General features: G+C 39.2%; 1 protein-coding gene across 3 annotated transcripts in view; it reads right to left on the bottom strand.

Annotated features, from left to right (window-relative positions):
* Positions 1–15,871, bottom strand: part of RALGAPB (Ral GTPase activating protein non-catalytic subunit beta) — a 65,489-nt gene that overhangs the window by 19,556 nt on the left and 30,062 nt on the right. For 2 of the 3 annotated variants that reach the window (XM_055721918.1, XM_055721920.1), the window contains 10 exons: positions 15,233–15,400; positions 14,036–14,150; positions 13,637–13,784; positions 11,448–11,512; positions 11,106–11,238; positions 8,991–9,124; positions 6,357–6,539; positions 4,301–4,452; positions 2,162–2,349; positions 629–735 (listed from right to left, as the gene is read on the bottom strand). In XM_055721918.1, the coding sequence (XP_055577893.1) occupies positions 629–735; positions 2,162–2,349; positions 4,301–4,452; positions 6,357–6,539; positions 8,991–9,124; positions 11,106–11,238; positions 11,448–11,512; positions 13,637–13,784; positions 14,036–14,150; positions 15,233–15,400 (1,393 nt within the window). The remainder of the gene's footprint in view (positions 1–628; positions 736–2,161; positions 2,350–4,300; positions 4,453–6,356; positions 6,540–8,990; positions 9,125–11,105; positions 11,239–11,447; positions 11,513–13,636; positions 13,785–14,035; positions 14,151–15,232; positions 15,401–15,871) is intronic. The other variant, XM_055721919.1, reaches the window with a different exon arrangement.

Below are 15,871 nucleotides of genomic sequence, written 5' to 3'. Positions count from 1 at the left end.
AAGAGTTTGAAGATTTGGAGTTGTTCACAGACAGAAATTTTGGTAACACAAGGACATCCTCCACTAGACAACTGCAACATGAGATTTTACTGTAATGTGAGACTGGAGTATTTCTCCTCCACTATTCCTCTCCAGAGCCATGCCAGAGTTCATTTAGACTTTTTTCTTTCATGGCAGGTTTTACAGAAATCTTTGTAGCTTGAATAGCTGTTCTCTCTGCTGCATCTCATTCTGTACCTCCAGACTTAACTCCCTCTGCTGCAAAGGCTTTGCCTGACAACCTAAAATCAGCACCAACACTCATGCCTACACACTAAATACACTGCCCATTGCCCCATCACCTCAGAAGATGCTTTTGGCAGCCGGGGGTGAGGAGTGGGTAGAAAAAAAAAGATAATGTCCCTCCCCTTAAACAAGTCTAGAAGGCAACAGCACTTTCACAGCCTGTATTGAATATTAATCACAAGTCATAAAGAGTCACCAGAGATATGTCACATTACCTACAGCTAAAGGCCCCGTGGCTCAGCCTTAATGTATAATCACCAGCTCTGTGGGGCTGTCTCACATTAGTGGAATTTCTGCTGAACATCTCTAAGTTAAAGATTTCTTTACAGGCTTTGATAGAGACCTTTTGATTTGCTTTAGCTCCTCTTGGTAAAAGACAGAGTTGCTGGGCCCATGCAAATCTTCCAGATGTCCCACGGATCAAAACCGTGACAGAGGGGAAAGAGTCATCTGCAAAGCACATGAGTTAGGAGAATAATACATCATCACTAATTGCAAACAGGTCACTATGTAATAAATTTAACCAGAAAGAAACACAGGCATGATGACTGAGGTTTTGTTTTCCAGGTTAACTCCTCCCTGACCCTGAAGACAATTCCTGGTAAGGAGCAAGCAATCCTCCTCTCTGCAGCAGGGAAGTACTAGACTACTTTGTGGTCTGTTCGCTAGTTTCCAGCTCAGTTTCATTATTAAAAGCAGCTTTCATCCAGATTCATGCAGATCACTGTTTCTCTCCAAATTATCTCCAGGAAATGAAAGAAGATTGTCTTGCCACTGCCTGTTTAGGTAAGACAAATGACCACATGGAGACACAGTTTCCATGATATTTCCATGACCATTTGTAAAGGTCCCACACAAATAGCAGCAATAAGAACAGTGGAAGGACAAGAGATAATGGTCAAACTAAGACTGAAGATTCTGACTTCACAAAGTGGAAAGTTTTTCACCATAAGGAATAAGGACACAGAGAATTTGTCCTCATAGGTTTTCAAGATCTATTTGGACAATGTCAAGTAGCACTGTCCCGCTCTGAATTCAGTATTGACTTTGTTTAGAGCAGGTGGTTAGGCTGTAGATTCCTGAGGTGCCTTTCAGCTTGCACAAAGATGGTTTTAACATTGCAGGGATTTCAATCCTCCTTTGAGACTTAAAAGGCCAGTGATATTAGCCACCTTGGAAGAGGGATCATCATATTTCTACAGCTTTTCTTTTAAAATTTAGATTGACACTATCGGGTAACTAACAAGATACATATTCCTTTCCCGGTATTTAATGGGAAGCACACATGCAGACAAACCAAACTAGCTCCACACAATCATCCACTTCAGTGATCTCCCTCAAAAGTGATCTGACATACTTGTGCATGGGAAAGTTACAACAGCTCCTAAGCAACTAAGAACCATTTGAGCTGAAAGCACCCAAAGAAACATTAAGTAACAGGAGACCTAAAGCAATCAAAAGCAACTGTGCAAGCATGAAGGTGTCACGTCAAACCTTTGTTGAGCACTTATCCCCATCAAGCCTCCTATACTCTCTGTATTTTCATTCTTTTATGAACAAGAATGTCTTCAAAATTTAATGCTATTGCTTTTGTCCCTCAGCAATAATTTAGATGGCAGTCAACTGCAAGTATCTGATCTAACTGGGTGAAAGACAAAGACAACTGCCTGAACAATTCTGATGGGCTTGTACATGTTTGACTAACAGTGACATTTTAATTCCTACCACTTCATCCCAGAACAACACTCTGCTCAATCGCACACTCACAGAACAGGTAAGCCCCTGAAACATGAGACACACTTGATGAAGCACCTTTGTTTTGCAGCTCCATACAGAGTTTTAACGAGATAAAGAAGGAAATGAAGTATGAACTTACTTTGCTCATTCCCTAGAGGCTGCTCCAACATTGCCAGGATGACACTATTATCCAAAACAAAGTAACGGAAGCTATGCTTGTTTATGGTAGGTAGACGAGAATATTTAATTAATGTGGTTTCATTCACCAAGCTGCAAGGAGAAGCAGGGCCACTGGGAGAAGGAAATGCTCCAAGTAACTGCATAATACTGCAAGTGAGAAAAAAGTTAAGAGTTACAATAGATAAAGACAACAAACTTACACCCCAGCACAGACCTTCACTCATATTCTTCATTTGTATCTTGACATAAGAGTTGTCCTCCTATCAGGGCAAACCTGCCCTCCCCCATCAGCTTGTTTTAAAACAGAACCAGTAACTTCAGAAAAACATACATGAAAACCTACAAAGAAGGGTACTCTGCCTACAGAATTAGTTTCTTTATAACCTAGGTTAATTAAGACATGCTTCAAAGCACAAAGATCTGTACCCTTCCACAGCTTTTCTTTATGTTCATTCTTATGAGAAAATTATGCATGATTGGAGATTATCACCCATACTTTAGCCCACCCATATCAACAAGCAAGGCAGGTATGGTAGATGCACTACTTATAACTGTCTTGTCTTTGCTTTTTCAAGTACAGATTACATTAACTTAAACCCCTTCAACCTTCCCTGGGAGAAAGCCCCCAAGTGTGGTCCAGTAATGCCCATCTCCTTGGAGCCACGGCCCCAGTAGGGTCCTAAAAGTACAGTTTTAAATCATCTGAAGTTGTACAGGATCTACCCAGTACTGTTAGAAATTGAAAATTTCTATGGCAGGAACCAATAATGAGAGTTGTCAAGTACCAGACTGAAGATCATAGGATCTAACTCAGGGCTTTACTCTTACCACCACCCCTCAGACCAAAAGTAAGTTTACTGAAGTCCTCCTCACACACATTTCAACTTTACTCTGAGAACTGATAGTTTCATTGTAGAGGAATGAAGGCAGGTTAATTAACATTGATAATGTACAGCTGTGGGCTGGCTTCAGGGACAGTGGGTTGGCTGATATAGATAAGGTGCAGCTGTGGCTGGTTCTGTGAAGAGGCTGGGCAGCCAAGGAAGAGGGAGGTGGAAGAAGCAGAGAGAAGAGAGAGAGAGTGAGCATGAGCGTGTGCCCTAGATGAGGAGAGACTAGGAGAAGGCAGCAGAGGGACTGGTGTGAAAAGTATGATGGTATGTGATGGTAAAAGACCTTGTTGCAGCCAGCTAGCTTGGACAGTGCTGCAACATTTCATCTCTCTAAATGAAAAAAGGCACTTCCAGGCAACAATAAACGTTTGTCCGCAAGTTTCAATGAGTAATTATTTTTATCTTGGAAATCACACAGTTGCTTTTACTAACAGTAAAGTTTTATAACAATTTTATTGCAAAGCAGAGCAAAAAAGAAAGCAGCTATTACATTTTGCAAAACATATTTATCCTACTCTATCTGGCCTGTCTACCATCATGCTGTTTGTCCATTAAAACACTCCTTTTCAACTTCTCTGGAGCAAATCTGTTTTCCTCCCTGTGCTTCCCCACCCCTACCTACATATTAACTGTTACTGCATTTCCAGCAGAACTTCTCAAATGTATTAAGCAAACCCAATGCTGTGGGCAGACTGACATCCCGTCCTGCACCAGCTTATATCTGCTGCACATGCCATTCCCTGCTGTGTTACATATGGGACAGTGTCTATCAGTTTCTCAACCAGTGCAGGGACAGCACGTCTTGTCAGGCTGAGGATAAGGAGAAGGGGGAATGGAAAAACAGGATCACTAGGTCAAGTGGGAGCTGGAGGGAACTGCCATCTGCAGAGAGGATTGGCTGACAACAGAACACCAGGAGCTGCAGGAAAGCCTGGGTTTTGCTCTCCAAGGAAGAGAAGAGGCACGATGGGAAGACAGCAATCACAGAGATTTTTTTTCCTGTTGAACACCTGTCATGGGAAGGGGACGACAACTAAGGCAGAGCACTCAACAATCCTGCTCAAAGGGCAAACCAGAGGGAGCTTCTGGCTGACTTCAAATGCTCTTGCTACATCACAGAGATCTCACCAGCTGGGAACTCCTAATTAAAACACTCTCACACAAGGCAACCCTAAACAGTAAACACGCTCTGACAAATCACATACCACGTTAGTGTAGCTTCAGCAGCATCCTTCACTCTCATGGATGCAGGGTTTGGCTCCTTATCTCCTTTGTACTTGACCTCTTGCTCACTGTTTTTGGATTTACTTCCCGAAATGCCCAGCTCCACAATCTCCAGTACCTCTTTTAAACAATCCTAAAACACAAGAGGAACTACCTTAAAGCAGAAGCACTCCAATCAATGTCTCTAACACCTCAGTGAAACAGTGACATACAATTGGTTAAAATAAAGTACTTGCTGGTAATCCGAGCTCAGAAATAAAGGCAGAAGATTATTCTAACAGACAGTGTTGGAATAAGATCACATTTGCTACAGGAATGGTATTAATCTATAGATGTCTACTTATGTTTGTATTCTGATGGTGGAAAGTGCTCTGAATGAATATGTACACACAATATATTCCACCACATATGTACAAAATTGCCAAGATGACTACTAAGAATGCAATTGAAAAATGTAAGCATATTTAAAGAGATAGTAAATGCATTTTGAGACTCTCTGCAGAACTTTTAATTAAGTTTAAGCGCATTAAGAATGTACTCATCTGGAAAATTGCAAGGAATTTTTTCCAAATGTTTCAAGTGCCAACAGCTTTTATAAGTAAAATGTATCAGGGTATCTAATTCATCAAGAGAAAAATAACAATATTCTAAAAGTACACAGTAAAACTCCAATGAATCTACTACAAGATAGGCCAATGCTCTATAAAACCGCAGGTATGACCCACAAGTGTTGCTCATTACAAAATCATTTGCTGAAAATACCTGGATTGCTAGCAGAAAGGTTCGAATCTCATGGCTTGAGCTACAGAATAACAAGGGAAGCATTGTAATGAAGAAATAACTAGCTAAAAGCTGAACACAAGGAAGTGGTTTTTACCACCAGAGGCCAGTCAGAGTTCTACACCTTGGCCTGTGTATATATACATAATATATATGTATGCCTGCCTTATATTCATTGCAATGAAAGGTTCCCATCTGATTATCATGACATAGGAATGAGCTATTAAGAGTCCAGTACATACTACACACAGTAGGTAACACTATATCGATATCTAGTGATAATTAAAAAATTTTAAAAAACCCACTTAATGAAAGGAAATAAAGCATTATGAAACTGAATAAACCCATGCTGTGCCACATCCAAGGAAGCCATCCCATCCTAGTCACCCACTGCCATGCCAGTATCCCAAAGCATAGGTAGAAAGCATCTGAATTTAAAGTCCTGCTGGTGGGCTTTCCACTTTCATTTTTAAAAATACACATTTTTATATGCTGTAGAATATAGAAACAACACAGAACAATATATAAAATGTTAGATATAAAACTATATTAAAATATTATATAATACAAATTACTAGCTATTCTGTAAAAAATACAGAAAGATGACCCAGCTGTCTCTGCAAGTAGATCAACAATGAAAATATGCACTCTTTTTTAATTTGTTTTTTAAACAGTAGGACAGAAGTCTGTTGGAAATAGGCATCTCATTTCCTGCTCCTTCCAAGCTTCCCGAGCAAATTTCATTTTGGATTGAGCTATGCCTTGCTCAGTTTCTAGAAAACTGGTTTCTTAGTGAAACAAACTATGACTATCAAAATATTAACATCAAAGGAATTCCATTAAGTCTAAAAGATGGTTTACTCAGGTAAGAGTTGAGAAATGAGAAGAAACATGGATTTTAGTGAAGTTTATCTGCAGCAGGTAGCTATGCTATATATACTATTAATTCCCAACTTTCCAGTTTCTGTTTTTTCAGATTTTCTTTTTTTCTCTCTTCTTCCTAGTTTCAGAAAGAAAGAATATCAAGACATTCTTAGGAATATGAAATGTAATTTAAAAGCCAAAAACATTCTTGGTGAATAAAGAGCAACAATCAAAATTCAAAACTATTTTGCAGAGAAACAAATTTTGAAATTCCTACTGTATTTTTGAAAACTAAGACAACCACCTTATTTTAAAGTATCAAGAACAGGCAGGTCAGGCATGAAAGGCATTACAATTCAGAGTGCTCAAAACGTGTACACCAGAGTCACTTACCTTCTCATCCAGCATGTCAGGGTGCTCAGTGAGCCAAACACAGAGGCACTGGAAAGCTGCCACTATCATGGAGTGAAGGTCACGGGAGTGGAGTGGGGCTGGGCGGCTGCACTGGTACACTATGTAGCTGCACACTGAACCGATAGCTCTCTTCCGATCAGAGGAATCAACCACCACTTTCACCTGTGTAAAGCAAGCAGGAGAGGATGAGAATTCCTCCACAAAAATCTTTGTAGGAGACAATTTTAAAAAGCATTTTTAATTGCAGTTTTAAGAAACAGGAACAAAGATTTGAGCTCTTTTATGATTACAGTTTAAAAGCTGCAGGTGAAAGTATTTAACAGTGATGAATATTGAAACTTAAAGGAAAGAAAAGCTGTGTGGAGGTGCCACTGCATTGCATGGCTTGGTTTCCAAGACAGCTTGATAAGAAACTAACTGCAAACTGAATAAATTAGTATTTAAAACTTCTTTTCTGCAAATACCTCTCCTTCAGCTATAGGAACCTATTCTGTACCTCTGAGAATTCACTTACTGCCAAGTGTCCCTTCCATGAGGCTTTATTCTGCTCACATAACTTTCCACTAGACATACTCTGTTAACATGTTTTGTCAACAGAAAACCCATCCTCAGACAAGCTGATTGGCAAAGAACCCCATAATCCCTCCCTCAAATTCACTGCAATAACACCTCCTCAGCTTCTCTCCCACCTCAGGGCTTCAGAGAGGAAGGCTCCAGACTAGAGGGTTAGTGAAGAGCCTGGTACACTGAGGCATGAGGATTTCCGTTACAAAACTAAATAACTGATTTTCTCTTTACTTCCAAGCTTGTGATATGGCACAGGAACAGTCTGGATTTTTCTACTCTGTAGCATTTTACCATGCCATATAAAGCTTTATTGGTTCAGGTACACCCTTACCCAAGCAGGAAAGCAGATGGCCTTGCTGGTGACAACACCAGAGCCAGGCAGTTGTATTCTACAAAGTGGGGGTGAAAATTCACAGCCCCAGGATGAAGGCAGCCTTTCCTTCACAAGCATAAGATCCCCTCAAGACAGGCTTATGAAAAACAGGTTGGTGAGCCAGCACTCTTGCAGGAAACAGGATTTTTGATTTTACTAAGTCCCACTCATAACCTGGTGCTGAACAGACACAAGACAGAAGAGCCCCCAGCCTGAGAAGGGCTTTGGGAACTGTCACCTCCAAAGGCACAAGCAGAACCAGTTCTCCACTCTGCAGTTCTGCAGTAAGAGATTATCTTTTTCTACCCACTTTGTTACAAAGGGGAAAGATATCCAAGATGTCCCAGAGGAAGAATTACTTCTACAAAGACTACAATATTTAATATTAACCTGGGTAGGCATTTGAAAAGATAAATTATATAAAAGAAAATCCCTGCAAGCCAAGAAAAAGAAAACAAAAAAAAACCCCACAACCCACCCACCAACAAAACAGTCTTAACCACACAAGCTGCAGGATCTCTAGTTCTGTATGATGCTCTTTAAGACCCAATAACCATACATCAATTCATTGCAGAACACTTTCAAATGCATCCTTCAGCTCATGCTGCTGCAGCAGTAAAATAAGCAGCGAGTCCAACGTGGCTCAGTGGTGACTCCACACCTTAAAAAAGCCTGAGACATGCGTATTTCAAAGAGATCTGTTGAGTTCTCAGGGGAATATGACAGGAAATGCTGAACTGTCACACCAGGTCATCGTGGTTGCCAGAAATACACAGGACTTCGGCTAAACAAATACCATGAAGTCCAGCTTAGGGACAAGAGCCCTCAAGCAGAAAAAGATATTTTACTTCTCAACAAAAATGCGCACACACACACCAGCCCCTGTAGCTTTAGTTCAGTTATTTGCTGCTGAGTCAAGGAACTATGTACAGATAAAGCTCTGACAAAGGTGACACCCTCATATTAGAAATACACTATCATCTTCTAAGCTCAGAAAACTACTTCCAAGGCAAGACAGAAGGGGAAAAGCAGGTACAACACTTATAAAAAAGGGCAATTAAGTTGTTTAATACTCTGGCATATTTGCAATCTGCCAACTAACAGCAACAAAAAATCTTGTTTCTAAGTCCGGTTACACAGTGAACAGACAGACCAGCCACCCAGCCAACCAAAGCTATGCCAAATGGTTCGCAGCAGGGTTGGAAACTAATGGCCCAAGCCTCTACACTGCCATTGGAAGCTTAGGGGCAAGTTTTTCCTTAACTATGCAACCTAATATGGCAAGTGCAAACCCTGTAGTGCAAAAAACCCAAGCAAAACAAACCAAAACAAAAACCAAAACCAGACACTCATAGGAATCCATGAGAAAGGTTAGGAGCCATTCAGCTGGCTCAACAAAACCAGCCAGAACCGTACAGTAAAGCCATATGTATCTGAAGAAGCCACCCTGAGCTTCACTTTCAGCCAACAGGCATTTAATGGGCACACATCATTTGAGCCACAGAGCATTTACATTAGAAGATGAAGTGCAAAAGGAGTACTGTTTTCTCTCATGTACAAACAAAACGTTTGCTGATAAACTCAGAATCTGTTGGGTGGCATGATTTTCACCTAAACAGGACTATAATCACCCTTTGAGAACAGACCAGAGCACACAAAACTTCACCTCTCACCTTTGCCAGTCCAGACAGAAGCTCCAGTGCAGCCAGAGAGATACTCATGTCCTGCCTCCACTGTGAGTTGAGTCTTTGAGTTACCAGGTGAATACTGCGTATCAGAAGTCCAGCAGCTGTATCTGTATTAAGAGCTAGGATATAACCCCAATACCACATACCACAGGGAGGGAAAATAACTAAGCATTAGTGACAATAAGCAAAGCACAGGCACAAGCCAAAGCAGCCACAACACACAGAAAACTATACACAACCCAGAATCTAGAAAATATGTTACTCTCTTTTGCACAGGCTAACTCCATTATATACACCATCAGACATTATACAAATACATCCAGACTAGCTTATCTCAATGTTTAGCTTTTTAGAAAGACACGGTGGATAATCTCAGCACTCTGCTTGCATTTCAGTAGCAGAACAGCTAGCCTCAGGTTTTGCTGTTGTCTGCTATTGTGCCTAAATTGCTGTGATGCCTTGTAGCCTCAGAAAAATGTAGGGGTTGGTAATGTATATTAAACATTAGTAATTGTATATTTAGGCACCAGCAACAAATTAATAGAGAATATGTAACTGCAGGTATCTATGCCAGAAGTTACCCATTCTGTCTGTACCTAGTGTTTATCAAAAGTTGTACTAGTCAGATAAATATAGATAATTAAAGAATCAGTCCTGGAGAAAAAAAAGATGCAATTATTCCTAGACCTTTAATTTTCCTGAACCTCTAGCTCAAAATTAAAAATAGAAAATGTTTTTAGTATCAGTTCTCATTTCAGAATACTAGGAACACAAATACTATACATACTTGTTAAAACTAAAGTAGGCAAATTAATTTCAGAAGCAAAACCTGCTATTGACTAGGTACAAAAAGACATGAGAACTGTGACAGCTAAGATATATCCTTCCCAAAATTTAGCTCTTCAGTGTTAAATACGATGTAAGTACATTACACTAGCAGCAGATTCAAGTGTCTGCTACAGTTAAACAGTAAAAATAGACCATCTCATTTTCAATTTTCTCTTTGTTTGAAGCATCCAGTAGAAACACAGAAATTCTTTTCAGAAGTTTCATAAGAAACCTTACCTTGTGTGCACAGGAAATTTAAAAATGCAATAAAATCACTATATTACAAAAATATCTTTCAAGTTATGTCATGGTTTAAAGACTCAGGAAGTCAATTAGTCAAAAGATTTTTTTTTTTAACCTTACAAATGGATATTTTTACAAGCACTTGTCAATGAAAAACCATACAAATTAGACAATTCAAATGGTGTGCTGAAAACTAGCATTTTAATAATTTCAAACAAACAAACCCTGCAGGGAAAGCACCAACATGTTTCTATGAATCCTTAGAATATACTAAAGTCTTTCCTGCTGATCTTGCTTCTCTTAGTTATAGGACTAGAGGAAAAAACCCCACAGTTTTGATTGGTGAGAACAGAGTTGTCAGCCTAAGCTACGATACAATAAAGGTGATCTCACATTTACTTGGTCAACATCAGTTGAACAGATGAAGACCAAAGCAGCAAATGAAATTCCAGGATCTCAACATTTGGCCAACTTACCACTCACCAATTTAGAAGAACACAGATCTTATTACAAAGATTCAAAAATACACAGCACAAGACTGAAGTTAATTACTAAATTCTCGTTATAACAAATGACACATCACAAGCATTCTGCTTATTTGCTGTACAAAACCAGAAGTCCCTCAAATGCTCTTTAAATAGTTTAAGAAAAGGTGCTGCAAAAGTCAGGTAAGCATTTGGATTGCTACCAAAATGAAGGAAGCAATTTACACTTGGTGTACATTTATCCCATTATTCATGAAAACTAAGTGTCTCGAAAATATATGTTAAAGTGGTTTGCAAACATCTTTTTCATAAGCTTTTACATCCTTATTTTTAAAATGTTAACAGAGTCCTTTAGTAGGATTGAACCACCACCACCAGAAGGGCACATATGAGCACAAACTGGCAATAAACAAAGGGGCTATCCACCGTGGGATCAAAACACCCAAGCAAATTAGTGTATTAGCCAGAACAAGGAACAGAAAAAAAACCCCAAAACATCACCTGGCATATAATGACAGAGTTTTTTCAAAAGAGCTGTCCTTACCATAATCCCTCAGAAGGGCTTGTGCCGGTCTCTCACTATCTGGTGTTGTGGGCTCCGTACTGCCTCCACTTGCAGTGCTAATGCCACTGTTAGTACGACTGTGGCTTTTGAAGAGGTTATTTTCACCACCATTCTGCAAATTGAAAGTCAATTACGAGCAATGAGAAGATTTTTCTGAGTAGAGTTCCCTATAGCAGAGGATGCCCTCAGATAGAATGGGGGGGGGGGGGGGGGCGGACCAAAAAAAAACCTCAGGATACTAACTGAGCATCTTACAATAGCAGATAAGGTGAGTAATGCATTCTTTCTGAAGTGGTAACTTCACAAACAAAAAATACTCACCGTTTCCATTTGACAGCCAATGGCTTCTAACAGTGCTGAATCTTGAACAATATTTAACATTGCACCTGAAGAATCAGATATAAGAAGGTAACTAAAGGCTGCAGTAGAATATTCAGTGCTAAAATTTACAAAGAAGCACTGAAGGTCTAACATACAGGATTGCCATCCTGTTTTATAAAAACTCTTAGAGTTTCATAAAGCACAGGATTTGCTTCAGGCTTAGCCATTTTAGCCATTTGAAGCAGATGCGAGCTGAGATAGAGTGTGCTTTCAGCTATTTTAAAAATGCTTTGAACATGGGTTTTTCAAATTCCTCAGTTCAGAAGGATTTTGCTTTTATAGAAGGGCTGGAATCATTCCTTGCCTCTCATCATATTGTGCTCATTTAAAAACTCAGGTTACATTTAAGGATTCTGTGAACAAAGTAACAGTATTTGTTCGGTAACAGAGTGCTAAAATGAGCTGTATACTCCACAGCCCCCCCAAGGGTTATACAGCCCCAGGCCTTGGCTAAATTCTTGCCTGGCATATAGAGGCTCCCTTCCCCAGTTTGGCCATTAGGAGCCAAAAGACAGCTGGTGACTGGCAAACAAGAACATGTTTTCAAATCTTAACGAACTACTAGTATATACAGCAAACTGCTGGAAGATAAAGTGAATAATGCCTGGTCCATTCAGCAACCCTTAAAACATCAGCACAAGGGATGACACTTGTTCTCATACTGATTAGTGAGCAGTGAAACAAACCTCCAAACCACTAACACAAGGAGTTTTATTTTTACAAAGACATTTGCTCACTGTCAAACTTTTAGTAAGCAGCTCAAAACAAACTGATTTTGTTGAGAAGCTGGTGGCACATGTGAGAATCTCTTGCTGAACTCGAAATTCCTGAGTCCTCTCCAATGAAAGCCAGCAGGAAATAACTTCATATACAGAAACGGGCTTAACAACAGGAATACAGGGCAGATGAACTGGTATGGACTATCATGGAAACAGTAACAGTAAAATACCCACTCAAAGCAGAGCATCTACCCAGCTGGATGCAAACACCAACTCACAGCAGAGAGGTACAGGAATGCATGGTTAGCATTTAACAGGGTGCCAAGCCCACAGTTCTGGAGGTGATGCAATGCCCATGCACCAACGGTCTGTGGGTCTTGCTTAGAGGATCACTTTTAAACTATAAATATCCTCATCCTTTCACCAATATTGGTTGCATACCATTATTTCAAATTATTTTCCTCTAATCTTCTGCTAGTATTAGTTAGTAGTAGGGTTAGTGCTTCAATCACTGCAAGGAAACTTTCCAGCAGTCTTTGCAGACTGAATTTGTTTCCCTTCGCTTCATTGCTCATGCTATTTTCTTGCCACCCTCTCTTAATCAGGTAGGCTCCCTGTCACCGAAAACAAGGCAGACACCACCCACCGCAGTGCAAGTCTGTTTCTTTTTCAAACATACAAAAGGAAAGTGGTATTGTAATTACGGAAGGACAAGAACATCATAACATGGAAAAAGGCACATCTAAAGAAAAACAAATAAGGGGGAGGGTAGTATATAAAAGGCAAGTATATTTTTACTTGTCTGAAAAATTATTAACTTGACAGACTGTGCACTATTCAAGTTTTTAGCTTTGACTAACTCTTGAGTATTCAGAATAATGTTAATACACTCCTTGCCTCAAAAGAATAGTTTGTTGCCAAACTACAATGCATCTCCAGACTATTCCAAAGCTTTCATATGAGGATTTACACAGTGCTAAATAAATGCATCTGTATTTTGTCAGTGCTGGACAACCTGTCACCCAGTATTTCCATTTGTTTCTAGGCTTAATCATGCAAAAAATTAAAATGTTCCCTGTAAACCATTAAGTCAAGAATCCTTCCCAACATTAAATCAGTATCTTCTTCTATTTCCATTCCTAGTTATGACTGACTTCCTGCTAGAATGTGCTTTACTCCCACCTCTATTTTTCAAGTACTATTCCACATCTGTAAAGATTACTTGAACAAAAATATGAAGCTTTTCAAGATGTTTTTGTATTATGAGGGAGATTATACAGATGACAACCTGTCAGAAACTTCATCTTTTTCCTTGCAAAGCAACACATAACTAATAACCCATATTATTCCAGGACAGATTAAGACAGACACCTCTATAACACAGTTAGTAAATAAAAAAGTTGAAATAACCTAGTATCATTTGAGTGTTGTTGGGATCTGTTTCCGTTTGCAAAGCTCCTATAAGTATATTCACAAGCCTCAACTTCAAGGAAAGGAAGGTTACTGGCTTATCATACGTTGAGCTGTCATCATTGCTGAATTTCCCTTCCAGGACAACCTGAAGGAAAAATACATTTATTTTGTTATCAATTAGAGATCATGCCAGCATGGTACTGGTTTCAAAAATCAATATCCACAGCACACATTGCTACTGACAATTTGTAATATAGTCTTACTAACACAGACTTACTGTAAGAGTTTCAGTGCTAAACAAAACACCAAATACAACCCACAAGTCATTCAAATCCCATTCCAAAACAACCAGGAAAACAAAAACGGAATTGTAAAGCAAAATGGTAAGATTACTACCTCAGACTTTATGGTTCCAAAATGATGAGGCAAAGGCAACAGAGACAGCAAGATATTAATCGAAGCTCTTCTTAGCTCTGTGGGGTTTACATAGATTTTAAACTTTGAGAGTTCTCTGCAAATTAAAGCATCATGCAGTTAATCAACTTTTCACAGGAATTTGAAGCCAAATTAAGTTACAATTAAATATACAACCACCCAGTGTTCTTAAATAATTTGCAGCACACAACACAGCTGTTTCTTTCTAGACTCAGAATTCTTCTTTTTTTTTCTTTCTTTTAAACAGCAGCAATAACACAACGAATTCATGCCAGAACCATCACTTGCTAAGGATTTTGTATCCCCATATAAAAGCAACGGGCTGATGAAAGTATTATTCATATATTGCATCTTCAAAGACAGAAGTTTTGATCATAAGCCTCTACTGGCTTATTACAACTCAAACCCACCCAGGATTATCAAGAGATCCGCAGAATATGCTCATGTGCATATTGCATAAAACACAAGCTGCTTAGTGAACAGATCAACTTTTTTCAGTAGCTACCAGCAAATTCTTCTACCCAAAAGCAGCAGTGCCTCAGATTTAAGCCCAGAAGATAAGTGCTATGCATAACTTCAAAATGAAATGGAGTACCACAGCATAAAAGATATGTTGTAGAAGGTATGCACAGAGTAGCATCAGGCGCATTACTTAGCAAAACATCCAGAAATCTGTAAGGCTTTGATAAGTAAGGTTACATCTTGTTTAAGAACCTACTCCAATTTCACCAGTCTAAATTATCAATTTTTCTATTTAATGATATGTAAGATCACTCTCTTAATGAATTCACTGCAACAACAGCCACTAATTAATATCTTATGAAATTGTACTTAAAAATCAGTAAGCTTTCAATATATTTGAGCTAAACCACTCGTTTACCTTTTCTTACAGAAATTGCTTTCTGTCAATGAATATGTAGATAACACAACACACATTTAATTTAAAATAAGCACTATTTTTACTTTAAAGAAAATTGCACTAAAACCTGAAAGTTAGAGCTTATGAAGTGCCACAATTATTACTGTCAAATACATACACACCATGGGGCCCACATTACAGAATTCCTTCAGTGAAAACTACTCAGGAATGACAGAAACCACTGATGACAAACACCTCCCCACATTTATGATTATGTTTATATGGAAATAGCAATTTACCTGTCAGGTAAAATAGTTTCAAGAGCTGAAATGAAATAAGGAACCACGACATCAATCCCTTTCAGGTCACAGCAGAACAAAGGAGGAGAGTTTAGAATAACACTGGCAAGAACAGGGTGGCAAACGAAATCTGCTATCTGCAAACCCTGAATTAAAAGCATGTAAAATCTGACAAAGAAAGATAAGATGAAATTATTTCCACATAAAAAGCATCAGCATTCCACATGAACAAGAATCTGCAGCCACAGACTAAGCTTCAAAACCAGTGCAAGGAAATCTTTATATGAGCACCCCCCCCCCAAGTTACTTAAGCACAGGCAAATGCACCTAACCAGCTTAACAAAAACCCCCTCACAAATCACATGTATTTCATGTAGAAAGCCAGTGCAGCACAGTTTTATTGAAACCACTGACTTGTTGCAACACATGGACTGGAAGCTGTGCAAATACAGCCCAGACAGTTAGTAACACCGCTTGGATCACATACTCTCCCACTACTCCCTTCCCATGTAAGGCTGGGAGTAAGACCTTGATTTTAATTCCTCAACAGAAGAAAAATACTGCAAAATCTTTCAGGGGGGACAGGATAGACAGGACATGCTGGTCAGCAACATAACCAGCTCAAATGAAAAAGCTGGG

Source organism: Falco cherrug, chromosome 10, assembly GCF_023634085.1.
Source record: "Falco cherrug isolate bFalChe1 chromosome 10, bFalChe1.pri, whole genome shotgun sequence".
Lineage (NCBI taxonomy): Eukaryota > Metazoa > Chordata > Aves > Falconiformes > Falconidae > Falco > Falco cherrug.
The sequence above is the reverse complement of the archived record's forward strand: the minus strand, read 5'-3'. Positions and strand labels throughout refer to the sequence as shown.